The sequence below is a fragment of the Mesocricetus auratus genome, unplaced genomic scaffold (genome assembly GCF_017639785.1).
Source record: "Mesocricetus auratus isolate SY011 unplaced genomic scaffold, BCM_Maur_2.0 Super-Scaffold_100691, whole genome shotgun sequence".
Classification (NCBI taxonomy): domain Eukaryota; kingdom Metazoa; phylum Chordata; class Mammalia; order Rodentia; family Cricetidae; genus Mesocricetus; species Mesocricetus auratus.
The window spans coordinates 34492342-34516397 of record NW_024429267.1 but is presented as its reverse complement, the minus strand read 5'-3'; the positions used below and the strand labels follow the sequence as shown (position 1 = coordinate 34516397).

Genomic DNA, 24056 nt, shown 5'->3' with positions numbered 1-24056 from the left:
CACATGGCTTTCCTGTACTCTTAAAACAGGACTGGAGGGCTGGGCAATAGTGACACAGAGAACTGCCTGCCTCTGCCTCCTTAGTGCTGAGATTAAAGGTGTGTGCCATCAACACTTGGCTATTTTTTGGTTGTATAAACACTATAGAATTCAACAGAGCCATGCTTTATCAACCAGGTAAATTCATCAGGTTTTATGACTTCTAGCTAAAAAGCACCAACCTATATGATTTGCAAGGTGCTAAACGTTAATACAAAATATAGTGTCCCCTGACTCAAAGAACTAGAAGACAGAAATATAGACAAATATGTCGGTGAAGAGTGGGGTAGAGAACAGGAGACCCAATCAGAAGGAATTATTCAACTTCTGTGCATAAACTGTCCATTCTTTGACTCCCGAACCATATATACATGAGGCAGACTCCATAAAACGCAAATAATATTAAAATATTTCATAAAGTAATGAAGTCAGACATGGAAGCACATGCCTGTAATCTCATCACTTAGGAAGCAGAGGCAGGAAAAGTGTCAGTTCAAAGTCAGACGGGGTGATTGTGATGGCTATTAGAAGACTCACTTCTAATCGGGATCTTTGAGGGAGGAAGACACATTCAATCCAGATCTTTTGAGGTGAACAGACTCACCTCTAATCTGGCTACCCCTTCTGCTGGAAGCCTATATAAAAGACATGGAAGAAGGAAGCTGTTCTTTGCCTAATTGTTCTTGCCCTTGCTAGCAATTCCATTCCTTCCTTGACATTACAGCCTACTTCTTTGGGGTTCCAGCACATACAGAAGACCAGCTGAGACATCCAACCTCAGGAACTGAACAATTACTGGATTTTGGACCTTTTGTTCATAGGTAGCCACTGCTGGATTAACTAGACCACATCCTTTAAGTCATTCTAATAAATGCCCTTTCTAGAGAGAGATTCATTCTATATATAAGTTCTGTTACTCTAGAGAATACAGATATTGGTACAAGAAGTGGTTCTAAAACAACAGAAGGATGAATATTTTAAGTATCTGAATAGACTTTCCAATTTGCCAACACCTACAGTTACTGAAGCCTCTCCTGGGAGCTTGGAGAGTGCTGAAAGTCCATAGTGTGGACTATTTCACATACTTAAGGAAACAAATGCTTTTAAAGATTCTGATTCATTCACCAATTGTGAGAGGAAACTAACTTTTAACAATTTGTAGGAATATGATAATACTGGCCAGTTGTTCCTAGAATCTCAGGATAAATCAACAAAGGAAAATAAAGAACTCTGTGATAAACTTCTAGCATCTTAAAGTATGGTGACAACAAGGAAGTTAGGTAATAAAACTGACCAGGTCCAGATGTGCACAAACAGTCAAAAGGTTTCTAAGTGTGTCCTGAAAGAGGATCTTCTCTCCAATAGACACAACTTAAGTTTTTGGAAAATCAAACAGAGCAATTATAAGGTTGGCTGAATTACAGCAAAAAATCAAGTTCCGGCTTCAGAGTGTCAGCAGTTAAAGGACATTAATTGCAAAAGAATGGGATCCTAAACTGGGTGGTGGCACATGCCTTTAATCCCAGAACTCTGGAGGCAGAGGCAGAGGCAGGCCAATCTCAGAGGAGTTTGAGGCCAGTTTGGCCTACAAAGCAAGTTCCAGGACAGCCAGGGCTGTTACAGAGAAGCCTGTCTTGACTCCCCCTCCTCCCCAAAAAAGAATGGGATCCTGTAACTTGAGATGGGGGTGTGTGGGAAGACCCTATTGAAGCTGAGAACTCTGAAGGGTCTCAAGGTTTCTTTCTCCTGAGGAAATGGTCTCTTTACCCTCTTCAGAAGATGTATTCACATCTCAAATACTGCGCTTTTCACCTTTAACAAAGGAAATCAATCCTTCATTGTCTGCTAAACCAGCAGTGGCTTTCTCTGAAGGAATACCACTCAAGACAATAGTGATGTCCTTCTGGGTCCACCAATTGTTGCCTCTAGACCTATAATCAGACTTAAGGCTAAGCAGGTTCTTAGAGGGGAAGTGTGTAGTACATGAGGAAGCCCACTCACTACCCTTCTAAATTCATTCATGCAGAAGTCTGGGGAATGCGTGTGGGGGTGGATTTGAAGGGTGTGGGATAATGGGAGAAGGAAAATAAAGCTCAGTCAGGCTGAGTTTATCGATATTAGTACTCTGAGTGGAGATTCTAGGTTTAATATGGAAGCTTGCACAGTTAAAAAGGTGTCAAAAGTTTAAGGCTAGAGTGGGAAGGCCCAGAAGACACAAAAAGGTCTGGGGACACCAGCACACTGGAAGAGCTTTGTTGTCACTCAGCCCTTTTCTTGTGCCAGACCTTAGGGTTGGATGAATTAAATGCAGTGGGTTTAACTGGGCCTAAGGCAGCAGGGACCAGGTGGCAGCACTGAATCACCAAAGTCAAGATGATCTTAGCGATCCTAATGGGTGGGATAGAAAAAGCAATGTCCATAATGACCGACCCTATAATGGTCAGCACAGGCAAAGTGAATTTTATGGTAGCCTAACTCATGTGGACCTTTGGTACTGGCTAGTCAGTCATGGTGTTTCCAGGCATTAAATACTGAATTTTTGTTTGATCCGCATTAGCAGAAAGATTGAAAGAAAGAAAGAAAGAAAGAAAGAAAGAAAGAAAGAAAGAAAGAAAGAAAGAAAGAAAGAAAGGAGGGAGGGAGGGAGGGAGGGAGGGAGGGAGGGAGGGAGGGAGGCAGGGAGGGAGGCAGGGAGGGAGGCAGGGAGGCAGGCAGGGAGGCAGGCAGGGAGGCAGGCAGGGAGGCAGGCAGGGAGGCAGGCAGGGAGGCAGGCAGGGAGGCAGGCAGGGAGGCAGGCAGGGAGGGAGGCAGGGAGGGAGGCAGGGAGGGGAGAAAGGCTATTTTGGATCATGGCAAAAGGTCTGTGAACCAATTTCCAGACTTGAGCCAGCTTGTAGACCCAGAACCCCTTGAATGGACAGCCAGGTCCCACTGAGGAAGGATCTTGATAAAATACCTAAGTCTTACTGTTAGCCTTTCTCCAGTCCTTCTCCAGAGGGACCTATGGTCTTTTCAAGGATAACTGTGCCATTGGGCGAAAAGAAACTATCAGACTTTCAGTGTCTATTAGATATTGGTTCTGAATTGATGCTGATTCCAGGAGGTCCCAAGAAACACTGTGGCTTATGGGAGTCAGGTGAATAATGGAATTTTGGCTGAAGCTCAACTCACAGCAAGTCTGTGGGTCCCCCAACTCATCCTTAGGTTATTTCCCCAGGCTCAAAATGTATAATTGGCATAGATACATAGAGTTCTGTAAACAGAGCTCTGAATAGCTACAGTGATGTAGCTATTTAGTAAGAGCCTATCTCAAAAACAAAACAAAACAACCCCCACTCAAAAAATGGAATCAAGAATTGAGTTGTTGGTGACTGTCAAATGGCTAAGCAGGAAAAGTGCTTGTCTTCAAGCGTAGCCACTACCTGGAACTAATGAGATCTATAACTGCCACTTTACTAAGTCAGCATGATTGCTACCTGCATTTTATTTATTTATTTAGCTATTTATTTATTTAGGTTTTTCGAGACAGGGTTTCTCTGTATTGTTTTGGAGCCTGTCCTGGAACTCGCTCGGTAGACCAGGCTGGTCTCGAACTCACAGAGATCCGCCTGCCTCTGCCTCCCGAGTGCTGGGATTAAAGGCGTGCGCCACCACCGCCCGGCTGCTACCTGCATTTTAAATACTTATCCTTATACCCACAGATAAGAGTAAGTCTCACCAAAGAAGCTTCTCTTTGCAGCAGACAGAGACCATGAAGGAAACCCACAACTGGTCAAAGAGCAGAGAACAACTAGTTGTGGGGCGTCCAGCATAGGGGATACATACTCAACACAACTCCAGCACTCGACGCTCAGACCATCATGGAACAGGGGATAGGAACATTATAAGAGCTAGAGGACAGGAAGTCTGCTCCAAGAGTATCTCCTAACAATGACAAGGAAACTACACCCATGATAATTCAACAACAACAACAACACACACACACATACACACACACACACACACACACACACACACACACACACACACACACACACACACACACACACACACCATGGTGGCATGGGCCTTTAATCCCAGCACTCAAGAGGCAGACGCAGGCAGATCTCTGTGAGTTTGAGGCTAGTCTACATAGAGTTACAGGACAGACAGAAAAAAAAATGTCTTAAAAGCCAAATAATAATAATATTATTATTAATATTAATAATAATGATGAATAAATTTTTTCTAACCCTGACCCCTCTAATTCTGTCTCATCAATAATTCTCTATCTCTAACTTTCCCACTTGTTCTATACAGTTAAGCAATGGAGGCTCTGCTCTGTAATTAAACTGTACTAAGATCCCATACATCCAGGGCAAACCTTTTTACCCAGTGTTCTTGCCCTTCACATGCCAATTTCAACATCCTCGCTTAAACCCTCATTTTCTCCTAACCTTGGGACCTTGAAGGCATATTTTCAGTCACCATTCCCTTTTAAGACTTGCTGTGTTTTTCTTATTTTCCAAATGCTTATATCACTCCATCACCCCCACCCCACTACTATTATTTTCCCTTTCACTCAGATTCTGGGTTTTCCCTGACCTGCACATTGTATGTTACTAAAGAAGTGTCCTAAAGCCGGGCGTTGGTGGCGTACGCCTTTAATCCCAGCACTCGGGAGGCAGAGGCAGGCAGATCTCTGTGAGTTCGAGGCCAGCCTGGTCTACAAGAGCTAGTTCCAGGACAGCCTCCAAAGCCACAGAGAAACCCTGTCTCGGAAAAAAAAAAAAAAAAGAAGTGTCCTAAACACATGTCGAAAGTTTTAAGTGTTCCTAGATACTATATCCTTTTGCCCCATGGCCTTGGTTGGCTACAGCTCTTAGGTATCATACCTATGACCTTTAACAATTCTTTTTTTTTTTTTAGCCTTAGTGCATTCAATAAATGTTACATTACCACTTTCTTTGCATGACATCATGTGGGGGGAAAAGTGAAAAGCATCAAATACTTTTATAACACATAAACTCGTAGAGTAATTCCTATAGACTATTGATATTATTTAAGCCTGATATTTTTATACTAAGTACAGACTTTAGTAGCCTCCATGGCACATCTCATACAATAGAAAAAATCTCTTAAGGAGGCTAGTATTTTCTCAAAATAAATGGCAAATATTTTGTTCCTACCTGTACAATGGGAAATGTCAAGCATTTACAAAGCAGGAGAAAAATGATACTTCACATATCCATCACTCAGCTTAAAAACTCACTCATCTTATAAAGAATATTGCTTTATCTATAATGCCTGTATAGCATACCCTCCTCACAGTAGATTACTCTGAATCCAGCTGCAAGTATTTTATCATTTCATCCATAAATATTTCATGTATGCCTATATGATAAAGATACCATAGAGATGTATATAAAGATATTGCCAGTTTTCATGGAAGTTCTTATTTGGTGAATCAGATTTCTGATAGTAAGTATGACCCAGTAAATCATAGATTAGTTAGAAAATTTATCTAATAGAAAACACATTACTTATTACATTTTCTTCCATTGCATTTTCTTATAAGTTAAACTTGAAAGTAGAAAACTGGTGAACAGTTTAATTTTAAATGTTTTATTAGCATATATTAACCATACATAACACATTTTACTGTGACAGTTTGTATATATATATATACAATATATTCCAATCACATCTGTCCCTCTTACCTCCACTGATTCCCTCCTGTTGTTTCAGGAGCTTGGGCACCTTCCCAGTAGCTACACCACTTAAGAAAATGGCTTTCCTTCCTTTCTCTTGGTCTGGTGGAAGCTTTACCCCAGTCCCAGGCATCCATATACCCAAAGAGCCTGGAATGTTCTAGTGAAATCTCCACCTTAATCCATCTTTTCTCTCCCCAAACCCTGCTTCACTCCAGAAAGCCAGCCACCAGTGGCTCTTTCCCGGGAGATGCCTGGGACCATGCCTACCAGGTATTTGAGAAGCCTGGGACCATACATACCAGCTATTTGAGACCAGGCCCATAGATCTGCCACGTGTGCCCTCATGCTCTGTGCCCTGCTTCCCTGAGCGCTACCCGAGAGTGCTCTGCTTTGCATTGCCCTGTTTATTAAATCTCAATTTATTTGGTTTAATTTGGCAGAGGAATTCAGCAACCGGGGATTCAATACTTAACACCTCTATCAGCCAATAATTACATATCACGAGAAGAGAGAGGCCCCACTGAGTCCCTTAACCCCTACCCTGTTTTGTTTTGTTTTAGAGACAAAGACTCACTCTATAGTCCAGGAGAGCCTAGAACTCAATATAAAGCCCACACTGGCCTCAAACTCAGGAAATCTGGCTCTGACCATGAGCATTAGGACTGTAGTCATGTGGTACCATACACAGAAAACAGATTTAGCAGTGTCAATTAGAATAGAATCACTGATTAAAGGGCTTTGAGATTTCTAAAGAAAGAGATAGAGAAAAATTTTACACAAAGAACAAAGGCCATCCTAACACTATGTAACTATTAATCACAAAGGAATTCTTATAACTGTATATTTTGTAAGAGAACTGCAACAATATTAATTTTATATTCAATAATCCTTACCTTTTGTTGGACTGAAATTCTGATCTATAAAGCCCCTCAGTTCTGCATTTGTAGATGTCAAACCAGCCTGGATTAAAAAAAATTAATACTCGGATCTGAAATATTATAGTATTACTTAATAAACTATTTCATATCTTCTACCAGAGGTCTGTATCAAGTATTATTTATAATCTTAAGAAATCAATTATATCATCCATAGGAATATGTTACTCAAAAGAAAATGTTACCATATTGTTTGAAACAGAAAAACTAAGAATTTTAGATTAAAAATTAATGAAATGTTATTTATGAGTTAAATCAAAATCCACAAATTTTCTAAATATTTTGAAGACAAGTAATGTGGCAGCTGCCAACAGATAAATCAAATTCCATCCTGAGGGCCAGGCTTGGCTCAGCAGCAGAACACTTGCCTAGCATGGACAATGCCCTGGTTTGATCTCTAACACTATAAAAATAAGAGTAATTATATCCTCATTGCTGCCTTTAATTTCTAATGTTCTTAATCACTTCCACAAAAATAGCATGAATGCGCTAAAGCACAATGACAGAAGCCTCAAGTCCTGAGTGCACACTGGCTCTTAAAGCCAACCACTGTTATGTGTCCTGGTCACGCCCTTCAGATTACAAACTTACAAATGACAATGTGCTGCCAGTACTTATCAATTCTGATTGTTCAAGTAATGCAGAGCAGTACATGGCACACATTCTACAATCTATGTCAACATTCCTTCGTTAGTACTATGTATCAGCACCTCTCCGTAGCAATCTGCCTTCAGATGGTATATTCCACTCAATGTAATATCTACAGGGCTATCAGGTACCACATATGAAAATGCAGTATCTTAAGAAATACTTGTGTTTTCTTGTAGATACAAGTCCTCATATGTCCCAGGCTGGCCTTAAGCTATATAGCTGAGGATGAATCCTCTGATCCTCTCATCTCTATCTCAAGAGTGCTGAAATTACAGGAATGCATGACCATACCCAATTTTCATCAAAATTTGAAAAATGTGTTCCCGAGCCTAGAGGAATTTCCACTTTGAAAACTTGGTACAGGGGCCATCAAGATGGCTCAGGACAAAGTGCTTGTGGAGTAAGGCTGAAGAGCTGAATTCAAACTCGAACTCACAAAAAGATAAAAGGGGAAATCGATTCCACAAAGTTGTCCTCTGACCTCCACAAGAACATTGTGGCATGCCCCCCAGCATCAAATACACTCATAATAATAAATTTTAATTTTTAAAAAACAGGTAAATCTCTAACTTCAAGGCCAATATGGTCTATAGAGTAAGTTCTAACATCCAGGGCTACACAGAGAAACCCTGTCTCGATGGGAAAAAAATCTTAGTGCAAAGCAAGTCATAAACAAATGGATTCATTATTACTATATATTATAGTTTTATACACTACAGACTTGTAATCTTGTAACATTACAAACTTGCTGTATTTTGCAAACTTTCAACATTACAAATTGTAGTTGGTACCTCAAACCCTCCTCCTCCTCCTCCTCCTCCTCCTCCTCCTCCTCCTCCTCCTCCTCCTCCTCCTCCTCCTCCTCCTCCTCCTCCTCCTCCTCCTCCTCCTCCTCCTCCTCCTCCTCCTCCTCCTCCTCCCTCCTCCTCCTCCTCCTCCTCCTCCTCCTCCTCCTCCTCCTCCTCCTCCTCCTCCTCCTCCTCCTCCTCCTCCTCCTCCTCCTCCTCCTCCTCCTCCTCCTTCTTCTTCTTCTTCTTCTTTTTTTTCCCCCGAGACAGTTTCTCTGTATTGCTTTGGAGCCTGTCCTGAACTCTCTCTGTAGACCAGGTTGGCTTCAAACTCACAGAGACGCGCCTGCCTCTGCCTTCCGAGTGCTGGGATTTGATGCACTCTTCTGGCCTCTGTGAGTCCCCGGCACACAGAGTGCCTAGATATATGTGCAGGCAAACTTACACATAAAGTAGTAAAAAAAAAAAAAAAAAAGCTGGGCGTTGGTGGCGCACGCCTTTAATCCCAGCACTCGGGAGGCAGAGGCAGGCGGATCTCTGTGAGTTCGAGACCAGCCTGGACTACCGAGCGAGTTCCAGGACAGCCTCCAAAGCCACAGAGAAACCCTGTCTCGAAAAAAACCAAAAAAAAAAAAAAAAAAAAAAAGTAAAAAAAAATTTTTAAGTCAAATGTACAACGTTTCAAAGCTTTGTGTTTTTGTTTGGTTTTTGTTTGTTTGTTTTATGAGACAGAGTTTCTCAGTATTGTTTTGGAGGCTGTCGGTCCAGCCTGGCCTCGAACTCACAGAGATCTACCTGCCTCTGCCTCCCGAGTGCTGGGATTAAAGGTGTGCACCACCACCACCCCGCAGTTTTGTGTTTTTTAAAATTCTTTTAAGTTTCTGAAGGCCTGATTTGTATCATGATGATGCTCACTAAAGTATCTTTTTTTTTTTTTGAGACAGGTTTTTTTTTTTTCTGTAGCTTTTGACCAGGCAGACCTCGAACTCACAGAGATTTGCCTGCTTTTGCCTTCCAAGTCCTGGGATTAAAGGCCTGAGCCACCGACTTCCCAGGTCACTGAAGTACCATATTGTATACTTGTAATTTGTTTTGAGGATAGTTTTTTTTGGGGGGGGCGGTGAAAGGCAGTAATGGAATTGAACCCAGAAGGTCTGGCATACAAGACAAAGTCAGCTGAGCTATACCAGCACAGATCAATATTAAATTAAATATACTCAGTACACACACTCAGGAACACATCCAACCTACCATAAAAGTAAGAATTTGTTAACTAGCTTGACTGTAGTGATCATTTAATAGTTTAGACATGTAGAAACACCAAGATAAGGATCAATAATTTGAGGCCATAATGAGTTCTATTCCAGCACTATTACAGACAGTTGTAAGCTACCATGTGGGTGCTTGACTTCTAGAGAAGTCAGTTCTTTTAACTGCTGAGATATCTTTCCAGGCCCACAATGAACTATTTTTAACTATTGAATGTTTTATATTATATATCCCCCATAAGCACTCACATGGTCCTTTACAATTTAATAGTTTAAGCGCTAACGATTTCATTATTCAGTGGTTAAAATTCTTTACTAAGCACAGTTTCCTTTTACCTAAATTTTACCTAAATACTTTTACGTATCATTCAACACAGACAAGTAATTCTGATATAATACATAAATGGCACCTAAAATCATTTTTAAAATTTTTTATTTCATCTGAATTGGTGTTTTGCCTGCGTATATGTTTGTGTGAAGGTATCAGATCTTGGTGTTACAGGCAGTTGAGAGCTACCATGTAGGTACTGGGAATTGAACCTGGGTCCTCTGGAAGAGCAGCATGTGCTCTTAACCATTGAGTCATTTCTCCAGCCTCTTAAAATCAATTTTTTTTTTATGACAGAAACTGACACTGAGGCAGGGTGGTGGTGATGCACACTATTGATCCCACACAGGGGAGGCAAAGGAAAGTGGGATCTCTGTGAGTTCGAGAACAACCTGGTATACAAGATCTAGTTCCAAGTCAGCCTCCAAAGCCACAGAGAAACCCTGTCCCAAAAAAAGAAAGGAAAAAAAATTGACACTGAGATGTCTAAAAACTAGCTTCTCAATTCTATGCAATGGTGTAGATGCTTTGCACAGAAATTTAAGTTTAGTTAGCCTTAAAAAATGCAACAAATAGCCACATAATGGCTCTCCTGAATTGTTCACAAATATAATGTTGAACATTGTTGAACTTTGTGCTGTCATTATTAAGGAGCTTACTCACACTGTAAGTGATTCTGCTACAAAGAAGACAAACTTTTAGTCTGTCCTACTCCGAAAAGGAAACAAAAATGACAAAGACAACTTTTTTTTTCAAAGACAACTTTTAAATATATTTATCCCATGTTTACTATGGGGCCTTTTAATACATACAGTAACTTCGGGAGAGTTGTTTCATGTTTTACTTATTTTATAAAAATAACAGTAAAAAAAAGAAACCAAAAACCTCAACAAAACCCACATATTCACAGTACAGACGGCAGTTACTGGGTTCCTGTTAGGTTTAAACACCTGCTCTTCATGCCAGTTTTTGCATGCAGAGTAAAGCAGCAAACGAATCCAAAATGTTTTATGCAGCTGTACATCCATACCTTCATTGTACAGTTAAAAATTAGATAAAGGTCAACCAAGTCTCAATATTACCGCCTAGTTTTAATCTTGGGAAGTGTTTTAATCTAAAATTCATAAGAATACTACCAAAACCCATTTAATAAATTATACATTAAATCCTACTTTTATATTTCGTAGTGTAAAGACTCAAAGCACATTACTTAAAAGTAAAAAGGTTATCTGGGAAAGACATTTTAAAATATTCTTTCTTACCAGGCAGGGGTAGAACACACCTTTATACCAGCACCCAACAGAGTGACTTTTGTGACTTTGAGCATGAGCTACAAAGTGAGCTCAGGGGTAGCCAGAGTTGTTACAGAGAAACCCTGTCTAGAAAAACAAAAACAAACAAATGAAAATAACAAAAATTCTTTCCCAGGCTGGAAAGATGGCTCAATGGTTAAGAGTGTATGCTATGGCCGGGCGTTGGTGGCGCACGCCTTTAATCCCAGCACTCGGGAGGCAGAGGCAGGCGGATCTCTGTGAGTTCGAGACCAGCCTGGTCTACCGAGCGAGTTCCAGGACAGCCTCCAAAGCCACAGAGAAACCCTGTCTCGAAAAACCAAAAAAAAAAAAAAAAAAAAAAAAAAGAGTGTATGCTATGCAGCACTCATGTCAGGCAGCTCACAACCATCTGTAAGCCAAGCTCCAAAAACTCCAATGCTTCCAGTCTTGGCAGGCATGTATATTCTGCAAGGCCTGGTGGTGCATGCCTTTAATCCCAGGAGTCCGGGGGAGGAAGGAGGTGGGCAGAGGCAGGTTGATCTCTGTGAGTAGTGAGTTCCAGACAGCCAGTACTCTGTAGACCCTCTCTCTCAAAACAAACAAACAAACAAAAAAAAAAAACAGGCAGGCGGGCAGGCAGTGGCGACACACTGCCTTTAATCCCAGCACTTGGGAGGCAGAGGCATGTGGCTCTGAGTTTGATGCCAGACTGGTCTACAGAGTTCTAGGACAGCCAGGGTTACACAGAGAAACACTGTCTCAAGAAAACGAACTAAATAAATAAATAAATAAATAATAAAGTTCTTTCCTTATCCTATCTATTTAAATAGAATTAAGGATTGGGGCATGGTAGTACTAGACTGTATTCCCAGTGCTTGGTGGGCAGATCTCTGAGTTCAAGGCCATTTTAGTCTACATAGTGAGTTCCAGGATGGCCTTGTTTCAAACAAACTAGCAAATAAACAAATAAAGAATTATGGGGTTGAGGAGAGTGACCAAAAGTGATCATTGCTCTTACAGAGGATCATATTTGCTTCCTAACATTCAAGGTGATGGAGCTCACAATCTCCTATAATTGCAGCTCAAGTGTATACAGTGGCTGGGCGTTGGTGGCGCACAACTTTAATCCCAGTACTCGAGGGAGGCAGGTGTATGTAACTCTGTGAGTTCAAGACCAGTCTGATCTACAGAGTGAGTTCCAGGACAGCCTCCAAAGCAATACAGAGAAACCCTGTCTTGAAAAAAAAACAAAAACACAAAACAAAAAAACAGAGTACACAGTGCCCTCTCTTCTAGTCTCCATAGACATCTCCAAGCATATGTATCCTCGCACGTATACAGACACAACTCACACATGCATGCACGTACACGTGTACACACACACACACACACAACCAGTAAAATTAAATCTTAAAAATTAATTAATTAAGGCCGGGCGGTGGTGGCGCACGCCTTTAATCCCAGCACTCGGGAGGCAGAGGCAGGCAGATCTCTGTGCGTTCGAGGCCAGGCTGGACCGATAGCCTCCGAAACAATACAGAGAAACCCTGTCTCGTAAAAACCACAAAAAAAATTAATTAATTAAAATTTAAAAAGGAACTGAAGTGGGCATGATGATACAAGTCTGTGATCCCAGCATTTGAAGGGCTTATCAGGGAGCAACACAAGATCAAAGTAGTGAGGTCCAGGACAGCCTACGCTAACCAGTGAGATCCTGTCTCAGAAAAAAATACAAAAGAAATTTTCACTGAGCAAGAGAAAAAAAAGAACTCATATTTCATGTTATGCTTTTTGCCTAATCAGAAACTAAGAAATCTCTTCTATCTGGGTATTTCACTATAAATTTTCTTAAGCAAATTTAATGGGTTTAAGGTATAGATAGATATAAGATAAATAAATATGGAATAATTGCTCTAATGATGTACTACAAACTGTGAGCAGTCACTAAAGGTATACTAAATAAAAATACCTAAGCCTATTTCTGTTTGGTTTTTTTATAAAATGGGTAGCCCAGGTGGGCCTCAAACTCATGATCATCCTGCCTCTGCCTCCTTCAGCAAATCCTGTTGGCATGAGCCACCACAACCAGCTTGTTTCTGTGTGGGGTGTTTTTTTGTTTTGTTTGAAACAGAGTTTCACAGCCTGGCTGTCCTGGAACTCACTCTGTTCACCAGGTTGGCTTCAAACTCACAGAGATCTATGACTAAAGGCATGAGCCACCATCGCCTGACCTTAAGTCTATTTTTAACAATCAAATTGTATTCCTCAATAAGAATATTATAAACTGCACTGATATTTAGTATATCTGTCATAGAAAATAATTCAAATAAGATGATCTGTACTTGAAGGTAAGCTCTACCTTTCACAGGCAATATAATTCTGAAATCATCACTATATAATGTACATATGTAAACAGACTTGAATACCTTACATAAAATAATTGTGCATCTTTGTTTATGGTGAAGTAATATTTAAATTTTAGTTATTTAGATGCCAACTGTTTCTAACACGTCAACACATACAATTTCCAAACAGAAATGTGGATAACAAATAAACACATAGAATATTAGTTTAACCTAATTAGTAATCCGAAAGAAATGACATACAACTTTTTACTGGTTAGAGTGGCTAAGATTCAAAATAAAAACCTATAGACAGCACTCTTCCTACCATTGGGTTCATTGCCCCTTGCAATGTACTCAAATTTTTTTATTCTGTTTTAAAAAGAAACATGCATGTATAATCATATATGTAAGAGAAAAGTCACTCTCATACATTGTTGATAAGTAAATAAATAAGCAGCCTTTAGAAAACACCATTTAGCAATATGATTCAAGAACTCTTAGAGCTGAGGACATAATACAGTACTAAAGGGCTTGCTTCATATAGATGAGGTCCAACATTCAATCTCTACTACTACTAAAAAAGGGGGAAAAGATAATCTCTGCAAAAAAGCAAAAACAAAAACCATACACAATGAGTAATGTCTCATTAATTTCCTAAGATTTTTGTTGGATGGAAATAATCTGACAAATGAACAAAAGGGTACAAAATGTTCAAAGTAAAATATCCTTAAAAAGAAGCAGAAAATGAGTTTTAAGACAGGTTAGATCAAGATCTAGGATACGGGAGCTGGAGAGATGTCTCAGGGGTTAAGAACACTGCCTGTTCTTCCAGAGGTCCTGAGTTCAATTCGCAGCAACTACATGGTGGCTCACAACCATCTGTTATGAGATCTGGTGCCCTCTTCTGGCATGCAGACATACATGCAGGCAGAACACTGTATACGTAATAAATAAAATCCTTAAAAAAAAAAGATCTAGGATACAGCAATATCCTGTCTTAAAAAACAAAGGTCAAGGAAGGTGGCTTATTTATATACATAGTCCCACCAGTTGGAAGACTAAAGTTGGATGACCACCATAAGTAGGAGGCTTGGATTACATAGTAAATTCGAGGCCAGTCTAAACAATGAAGTGAGATCCTATCTCAAAACAAAACTCTTAAACAAAAATGCCATAGTGGTGTATGATAGTAATCTTAGCATTTGAGATGCAGAAGAAGCATTCAATGCAAACATGGGCTATATAAGACCTTATTTCTTTCTTTTTTCCTTTTTTCTTTTCTGGTTTTTCAAGATAGGGTTTCTCTGTGGCTTTGGAGACTGTCCTGGAACTAGCTCTTGTAGACCAGGCTGGCCTTGAACTCACAAAGATCCACCTGCCTCTGCCTCCTGAGTGCTGGAATTAAAGGCATGTGCCACCATCGCCAGGCTAAGATCTTATTTCAGATTACAAATATGGCCAGAGAGATAGTCAATCCACAGTGGAAGAAGACCTAATACCTGAAAGTTGTCTTCTGAATTGCACAAGCACTCTGTGGCTATGTGCACACCTACTCACAATACAGATACATCCACACACACAGATAAGTCCATACATAAATAAAAGTTTAATAACTTATAAAGGAAAAATAGAAACATTTAAAATGGAGAAAACATAATGACTCATAAAAAAACTAGTATATTGTCAATAGTATGGGTAACATAAAATAGCCTCTTAAAATGCTGCTTAAGTATCAAGAAAAAGTATTTGTTATTTTCTGTTAGAAAAAAAAAGTGTATATAAAAAAGTTTCAACGAAAAGGCAAAATATAGTACACCTTGGTTTATTTGTCAAAATTTCTTTTAAGGACAGGCATGGTGTTACCCCCCACTTAGGACACTGATGTAGAAGGACTGAGTCTGAGAGGCTGGCCCGGCTAGATAGCAAGACCCCCCATCTCAAAAAGAAAAAATCTATTTTGTATACTAGGTACTCTTAAAATACAATATACCTGAATTTTTGGTCTAGAAAACTCATTAGATAGTAAGTACTACTTGATAAGATGTAGAGAATATATGTCAGTACCTCATCTCATCCTCTTTGTAAAAATATCCATGAAACATCCTTTGTAACTCTGGCAAGAAACATTAATGAGAGGCTCCTGGCCCAGGCCTCACATTTGTGACATCCTATTTCCTTCCACACGCTGTCTAGATCTGTGAACTAAACAGGGTATTCAAACTACCTCTGTGGAATTGATTAGCAAAAACTAAAAGTTCCATATCTTTTTATAAACTAATACTACAGGACCCAAGTAAGTCATTATGCCACCACCTATACATCCAAAAGATGGGGGCAAGGGATACGATGCCATTCTTCAATCCTCTAAATCTAGAGGCATTTAAAGCCAGAGAACTCTAGACTTTCCAGTTAAATAAACCACTACATTTAATACGTTTTCCTTAATTGAGTTTTGCTGTGATCACTGGTAGGTGTTTTGTTGTTTTGTTTTGTGTTTGAGACATAGTCTTGCTATATATATTAGCTAGTCTAGCCTCAAACTCACCATCTTCCTGCCTCAGTCTCCCGAGTAGCTGGGATTACAGTCATACACTTCCATAACTGGATCCTTAACATTTTTAAATAGGCTTTTTGTTTTTCCTGACTGTAAGTACACTCGAGTGCATGCACGCACAATACTCTGTTCTCATTTTAAAAAAACGCTTTCCTAAAGAATCTGCAATCGGGAGTGATGACAGGCTCCATCAGACTGCTTCTTTCCCTCCTGCACATCTCAGAATACACACAGAAGAGACAAAGAGGCTGGTCATGGACCTCAGGTGATCTTCAGGGGAAAGGAGGGAGAGTGAAGCAGATGGATAACATCAGAAAGGGATGAGCTGTGAAAACAAGCACTGTTCCAATTCATCACAGACTCCAGGTTTGGGGTTCAGATCTTTCTAGGGGCTTAGTAAATTCCTAATTGTGAATTACTAAGACGGCTCTGCATCTTTACAATAAAGATATAAAGAAATAATAATTTAAACAGAGGGAAGAAGTTACATAACTTTTCCAACACATCTAAAGTTTAGATGGTCTTCAGGGAATACCTCAGGGATTCTGTAGCAATCTGCTTCCAAATAACATAAAAGCATATATATTTCGCTGAGCAAACACGAAAGAAAAAAATAAGTCAAAGAAAGCATAGATGTGCTCAATAAGGCCAAGTAACTCTCTAGCAACCAAAACAAATTTGTAACAGTCCCCAGAAAAGAAGCCAAGTTGGAAACTTTCTAGAGATAGCAATTTGCAGCTGCTGAAAAAGAAAAGCTTGGCACCAATCTACAAGAATCCTATAATGGCTATGAAAGTACTATAGTATTAAGTTTATCTTACACACTACACAATCAAAAACAATTATAAATCCAGGCAACATTCTGAATTTTATTAACCAGAATAGTGAGAAAATATCTATAGCAAAGCAACATAGGCTCATTTAAAAAGTTATTTTTTAAAAATTACAAATACTTACATTTTTCGTTGTCATGTCAAATGTGTTCTATTTAATATTCTGCATAGCCATTAAAAACATACAAAAATAAAAACTTCATCTTCAACAATTCTTTAAAATATCCTGTTAAAGGGAAAAAGAGGGAATAGTAATGTAATAATAGGCAATATTCACGTCAAATTTACTGAGACATGTACTTCTAAGTGAATTGTCTAAATTAATCCTTAGGACAGCAGTAGGCTGTCATTTTTACCTCCATTCCAGATAAGTGGAGTTTAAAGCAGTTAAGTAATTTGACAAATCTGCTTTGCTCTCAAGGGATGCAGTAGTTATGCTACGTTGCTTAGATAATGCACTGAAAGAACATCGGGGCTTCATGGAGAAAGGGCTAATTCCAAGGTAAGTAGGGAAAGGTACGAGACAAACCTGGACTATCTTATTGTTCCAAAAGACAAAACGTTCAAACACCGACAGACACATTTAAAAATACATAAGTGCATCCAGGTGATGGTGGCACATGACTATCATCCCAGCACTCCAGAAGCAGAGGCAGACAGACCTCTGTGAATTCGAGGCCAGCCTGGTCTACAGAGTGAGTTCCAGTACAGCCAGGGCTGTTACAGAGAAACCTTGTCTCAAAAAGCAAAAACACAAAACAAAACACGAGGGCTAGCTTGGCAGTGGTGCACCTTTAATCCTAGCACTTGGGAGGCAGAGGCAGGTCAATCTCAGTGAGTTCAAGGCAGCCTGTTCTATAAAGTGAGTTCCAGGACAGCCAGGACTGTTTCACAGAGAAACCGTGTCTCGAATCCCCCCACCAAAACACACACACACACACACACACACACACACACACACACACACACACACACACACACACACACACGGCAACTTATGGAACCTACAACTGCACACTGAATCAAAATATCTTAATGATAGTAAAATTATAAGCCCACTCATGAAAACAATTAGAGATGACAGAGGAAAACTTAAAGGATCAGGAGAATGCCAACTAATAAATGTAATGAATTCTACATTTGTTAAAACCACCACCATATAACCATCACAATAAACTAGTAAAGCAAGAACGGGTAACACTAAGTACTAAAAATATGCAACAAAAGCTGGGCGGTGGTGGCACATACCTTTAAACCAGTACCAGGGAGGCAGACAAGTCTATAGAGTGAGTTCCAGGACAGGCTCCAAAGCTACAGAGAAACCCTGCCTCAAAAAAAAAAAAAAAGTGTGTGTGTGTAACAAGATATTAACATAATATTGAAATATCTCCTTATAAAATGTCTTCTTACCCACTCACCCCCCGACAGGGTTTCTCTTCTGTGTAGCTTTGGAGCCTGTCCTGGAACTCAGTAGACCAGGCTGGCTTTGAATTCACAGAGACTTGCCTGGCTCTGGTCCCCCCACCGCCAGTACTAAGATTAAAGGCATTCGCCACCAATACCCAGCCTTATAAAATACCTTAATTCAAATTTCCCAGTAAAGAAACCTTGCACACATTACTTAAAGTTACCTAGTAGCCACCAAAAATTAGATAAGTCATCATGAGTCCTAAGTGCACTGAGATGGACATCATATCACTTCTGAGACATTACTATCCAACATGCAAAACCTAATCATTAAAAAAAAAACTCAAGAAATACAAAGTGAAAGTTGTTCTTCAAAATAACAGCCTAAACTCAACTCATTAGTGTCAAAAACAAGCAAAGGAAGCTAAAAAGATCCATATTTAGAAAAACTAAAATAAAGTTAAAAAAAAAAAGAAAAACTGTGTGATCTCAAAATACAAAATAAACACTAGATCAGAAAAACATGATTCCTAAGAAGACCAATATCGGAGCAACTGGAAAAGTCCATGCGCAGCGTGCACGCATGTCTGTGTGCTATTTCTTCTTTCTTTCTGTTTTTTTCTTTGCCTATTTGTTTGTTTGTTTTTTAATTTAGGCAGAGCCTTGCTACAGAGCCCTGGCTAGTCTAGAACTCAATATGTAGATCAAGTGGCCTCATGATTATCCTCTCTTGATTCGGCCTTCTAAATGCTAGAAATATAGGTGTAAGCAACCAGGTCATTTCTGGATATTAGTCCATAAACTATAAGGTTTTTCTTTAAGTGAAATATCCTTTATCTTAGAAAAAGAAAACAAACACTAAAATACTTGAGGAGGCAAGTGGCATGATAACAAGGACTAAATTTCAAATGAAAAATATATAGAAGTGAAAATAAAACATATAAAAATGTTTATAATTGGCGAATCTGGACAAGGGCATTCAGGAGTTCTTTACTTCTGTAGCTTTTCTCTTTTTTGTGTTATTTATTTGATATTTGGAAAGAGGGTCACATTATTTTTCTTTTAAAATTACTTTGCCAGTCATAGTAGCTCACAACTACTATTATTTAGGAGCGAGCAAGAGAAATTACAGGTGTGAGGCCAACTTAAGATAAACAGTAGCACAGTGATCCAGGCTAGCCTAAGCTATACAGGGAAATTCTGCCTCAAAAATAAATAAATAAATATTAAATTGTCTTAGAACAAAGTGGAGTTTATTGACTTTTAATAAAGATTTTTAAACACTAGGGTTAAAAGAGAGGCGCTCAGAAAGAAAGAAGAAAGGCACACTTAAGAATGTAGAGAAAAAGCCGGGCGGTGGTGGCGCACGCCTTTAATCCCAGCACTTGGGAGGCAGAGGCAGGCGGATCTCTGTGAGTTCAAGGCCAGCCTGGTCTACAGAGAGAGTTCCAGGACAGCCTCCAAAGCAATACAGAGAAACCTTGTCTCAAAAAAACAACAACAACAAAAAAAAGAATGTAGAGAAAAAAATGTAAAGGTAGAAAGATCAATAATGGCATGACAGTGAGTTCCAGAGCAGGCTGAGCTACAGGAGACCCTGTCTCAAAAACCAACGGGGCCAGAGAGATGGCTGAGTGTAAGTGTCTGTTGAACAACCCTGGAGTTTGATCCCTGGAGCCAAGGGTAGAAGGAGAGAACTGCCTCTGCAAAGCTGTTCTCTGATCTTCATACCCATGTTGTAGCATGTGCACCCATACACGTCATATACTCTGATATAAATAAAGTTATTCTTACAATTTTCCCACATACTTGCACATAGCAGCATAAACTGGACTCAATGGGATATGAGAGAAATCTATACAATACAAAAGGGCAGCCGGGCGGTGGTGGCGCACGCCTTTAATCCCAGCACTCGGGAAGCAGAGGCAGGCGGATCTCTGAAAGTTCGAGGCCGGGCTGGACCGACAGCCTCCAAAACAATATAGAGAAACCCTGTCTCGTAAAACCAAAAAAAAAAAAAAGGGGGGGGGCACCTGAATTCATGTATGAAATACTCAAAGAATAAAAATAATTTAAAATATTTAAAACAAAAATAACATCATAAATATACACAATAATAACATTAAGGGGGGGTTGGAGAGATGGCTCAGTGGTTAAGATCATTAACTGCTCCTCCAGGCTCCAGGACCCAGATTCAATTCCCAGTACCCACATGGCAGCTCTCAACTCCAAGATCTGATGACCTCACATAGACATACATGAAGACAAAACACCAATGCAAATAAAAAATAAAATACAATATAAAATAAAAGCTACTCAATGAAAAATAAATCAAAATACTATTTTATGACCTACTAAAATACAATTCTGACAGAAAATAATGATGTGTTTGCCATAGAAAATATGATTTGAACTCATTAAGTTTTATGAGCTTTTTATGTATACATCTAAGGCAGAATTTATTCCCTATTATTTTTCTCTTCCTTAAGAAGTTGAAAGTGGGAGCCGGAGAGATCGCTCAGGTTAAGAGCACAGGCTGCTCCTCCAGAGGTCTTGAGTTCAATTCCCAGCAACCACATACTGGCTCACAGCCATCTATGTGATTTGGATTTGGTGCCCTCTTCTGTCATGCAGGCAGAGCACTGTATACATAATAAATAAATAAATCTTTAAAAAGTATTTTTAAAAAGTTGAAGGTGGCAATGCGATCACTGAAACGCTCCCCTCTCCTACCTCACAGATGGTCTAAGCATATGACATGACTGGCCAACAAGGCATAAGCAAATACTAAGGAAGTGAGCTTAGCAGATTTGGCTACAAGGGATCCCCTTTCTCTACCTCAATGAGCCCAGAGCATGGTTGTAATGGCATTTTTCTCTATGCATTTGCTTCACTCCTGTTCTCAGTATTTTATACTGTATCATATTTCCTAAAAATCAGGCTACTGAGTGGCACAAGATTGAAGCAAATAAAAAGAAACTAACAAAAGGATGCTGGACATGTAGCTCTATAATTAGAGTGCTTACCAAGAGTCTGGGTTAGACTCTCCCAGGACCACACGGGGGAGTGGAAAAGTTAAAAAGTTAGGAAATTAACAGGATCTATTTCAGAACACTCCAGTAAGAGTGTTTAACCACATCAGTAAAAGTGACAGAGCTAAGGATAATTGTGTTTAGTATTCTCTTTGAATCTTCTTACCAGAGTTCAGCACAGACGAGAATCTCTAAATGCTGTCTAAATGATAAATGTTTAAAATAAAGCCAAAAGTGCCTAAATGTTTATTGAACAAATTTACCATAATATTTCTGTGCCTCATTTGTTTTCTTCCAAGCATTAAAGGAATACATACTTCATTAAATAAGATGACACATATAAAACCATAAGACACTGCCTAACACAGGATAAAAAATGTTAGAGGGTGGAATTGGTTTCCTCTTCCAAAGTAAGCAATGAATAATCTGCATGAAGATGAAATGAAGAATACAACATAAATAACAATTTTCAAACAGAAAAAAAGAAAAAATGCTTCAATTACAATTTTAAAAGGTTAAGCACTCCTAAATGTTTTAAACAGGTTTTGTTTTTCTTTTATATTGACTAATGTAAAAATTACCTGCAAATTTTCAATATGGGACTTTAAACTTTCCCAAATGTCAAGAAGATGAAGGGTCACTAAATATTTTCACAAGTGGCTATCTTTGGCAATGCTGATAACCTCAGATATAAGCCAGCCATCCATGTGTGCTGATGCATAATGTTTATCCAAACTGAACAACTGCATGCTCCTTTCTGTTTCCAAGGTCTTCTGCTACTTACAAACTCAATCAGATGTCTTCTTCCAGCTTCATGAACACATTATGGCAAGCTCAAAAAAACCAGTCAACCTCACCATCTGCCACGATTTCTTGTCAACTTTCAGACAGATGGTCTCAACATGCAAGCCCTTTTACATTCTAATCACAACTTAAGAGGCTCCAGCATAAAACTCAAGGTGATATACTAACCAAACTACAGGGAAAAGCAAGCAATTCCACTTCATTCTGGATCTGTAGACTTTCTAATAGTGCCAGTAAAAGAAGCCACAAAATTAAAGTTCATCCAAGTAACATGTAATTAATAGGCATTACTAATTTTAAATACATTCTCATGATTGAAAGTTTAAAAGCAAGTGGCATGAAATTCAACAGTAAAGCACTTGCTTGACATGTGGGAGACTCTGGATTGAATACCCGGCATCACAAAAATACATACATAAACAGGTGAATTAAATAAATAATAAATAATGGGGTACCAGCCTTACCTGGGAGTGTAAATCAGGTGAAGAATGTGTGCTTAGTTCTTACTAAACCACTGTCCATAGCCCCTGCTGACTCAATTTCACTACCTTTAAACAGGAGAAAGGTGTAATTACTGTGTGTGTGTGTGTGTGTGTGTGTGTGTGTGTGTACATGAGTGTGTGCGCAGGTACACACGCACCACAGCACAGGTGTTGAAGGAACTGGCTCTTTCCTTCCACCATGTGGATGCTGGGATCAAATTCAAGTTGCCAAGTTCAAGCTCAGGTCATCAACCTGGGCAGTAAATGCTTCATGTACGAAGCCACTCCTTCATGTCTTAACTAGCCTTTTCACAGTTCTTCCCCAACATGCTCCTCCTATCTCAGGCCTCCCTCTGTGCATGCTGTTTCTCCTGCCTGAAAGTTTTGTCTGGTAAATTCCTCTACATCTCTTCTCAGATGTTCCCCCGTCAAGGGAACTAATCCTTTTCCTCTGCCCAGACTAGGTCAGAGGCTTCTACACTTACTGCTCAGCTACTTCTCTTTTCAGAGATACCCTGAGTTGCCATAATAAATTTATGCATGTGATTATCAGGCTGTGGTTTGTCTCTACCAACAAAAGTGTACATTCTGTGAGAGCAGGAGCCCTGGTCATTTAATTCATTATATATCCAAAACCTGCACATGGAAAGAGCTCAGAGAATATTAATTGAAACATAGATTTCATTTGCTTATCTAATTTATTTGTTTGTTTGGTTTGGTTTTTGGGAGCATGTCCTGGAAGTCACTCTGTAGACCAGGCTGGCCTCGATTTCACAGAGATCCACCTGCCTTCCCCCCTGAGTGCTGGAATTAAAGATGTGTACCACCACCACCCAGCTATATCAGTATTTTTAAATATGTGAAAAACCTATTCAACATGACTGAGCACCGAAAAATGAAGACATAAACATTTAGCACATACACACATCTGAAATGTGAGTAAGCTACAAGCAGAATTCTGAATATCAGTCTCATAACAATGAACAAAAGGATTTCAGAACTAACACATTTATTTATTTATGTTTTTCAAGACAACGTTTCTCTGTGTAGCTTTTGAAGCCTGCCCTGGAATTTGCTCTGTAGACCCAGGCTGGCCTCAAACTCACAGAAATCCACCTGCCTCTGCTTCCCAGTGCTGGGATTAAGGGGAAGTACCACCACTTCCCAGCTGTTTGGTAATTTTGTGAAGGTATAATGGAAAATATATTTGTAGTAGAGAACATTTAACTTCACTGTTTGAGATAGAGCTTCAATTTCTTACTTCTAGGCCATCTCGGATTCATTTGGTGGCTCTGGTTCGTCTCAAACTTGTATGAAACCTATTTCTTCCTCTAAATTTTGGGGATTATATACATACGCCACCACATTCAATTTAGATTAAGAGCCGGGTTTAGACATCTTAAGAGTTAAGAGCACTTCCAGATGACCTGCATGGTGGCTCACAGCAGTCTGTAACTCCAATTCCAGGGAATCCAGTTCCCTATTCTCTAGGTAGGTAGGTAGGTAGGTGGTAGAAAGAAAAACAAGTCACAGCTAGGGACAAAGTTCAGTGTTAGAATACTTGCCTGACATGTACAAAGCCCTGACTTTCAGTGCCATAACAATACATATATAAGTACATAT

General features: G+C 39.5%; 1 protein-coding gene across 9 annotated transcripts in view; it reads right to left on the bottom strand.

The window, feature by feature from the left end:
- Tfdp2 (transcription factor Dp-2) overlaps positions 1 to 24056 on the bottom strand; it is a 115170-nt gene that overhangs the window by 72653 nt on the left and 18461 nt on the right. For 3 of the 9 annotated variants that reach the window (XM_040739663.1, XM_040739660.1, XM_040739664.1), the window contains exons 2-3: positions 17957 to 18032; positions 16833 to 16934 (exon numbers count right to left, since the gene is read on the bottom strand). The exons of 2 other annotated variants lie outside the window; for them this stretch is intronic. Coding sequence is in view for 3 of the 7 variants with exons in the window: in XM_040739657.1 (XP_040595591.1) it covers positions 6626 to 6692; positions 16833 to 16847 (82 nt within the window). In the remaining 4 variants the exon portion in view is untranslated. Of the gene's footprint in view, positions 1 to 6625; positions 6693 to 16832; positions 16935 to 17956; positions 18033 to 24056 lie in introns of those variants that run through there. 4 more of the 9 variants (XM_040739656.1, XM_040739658.1, XM_040739657.1 and 1 more) reach the window with 3 other exon arrangements.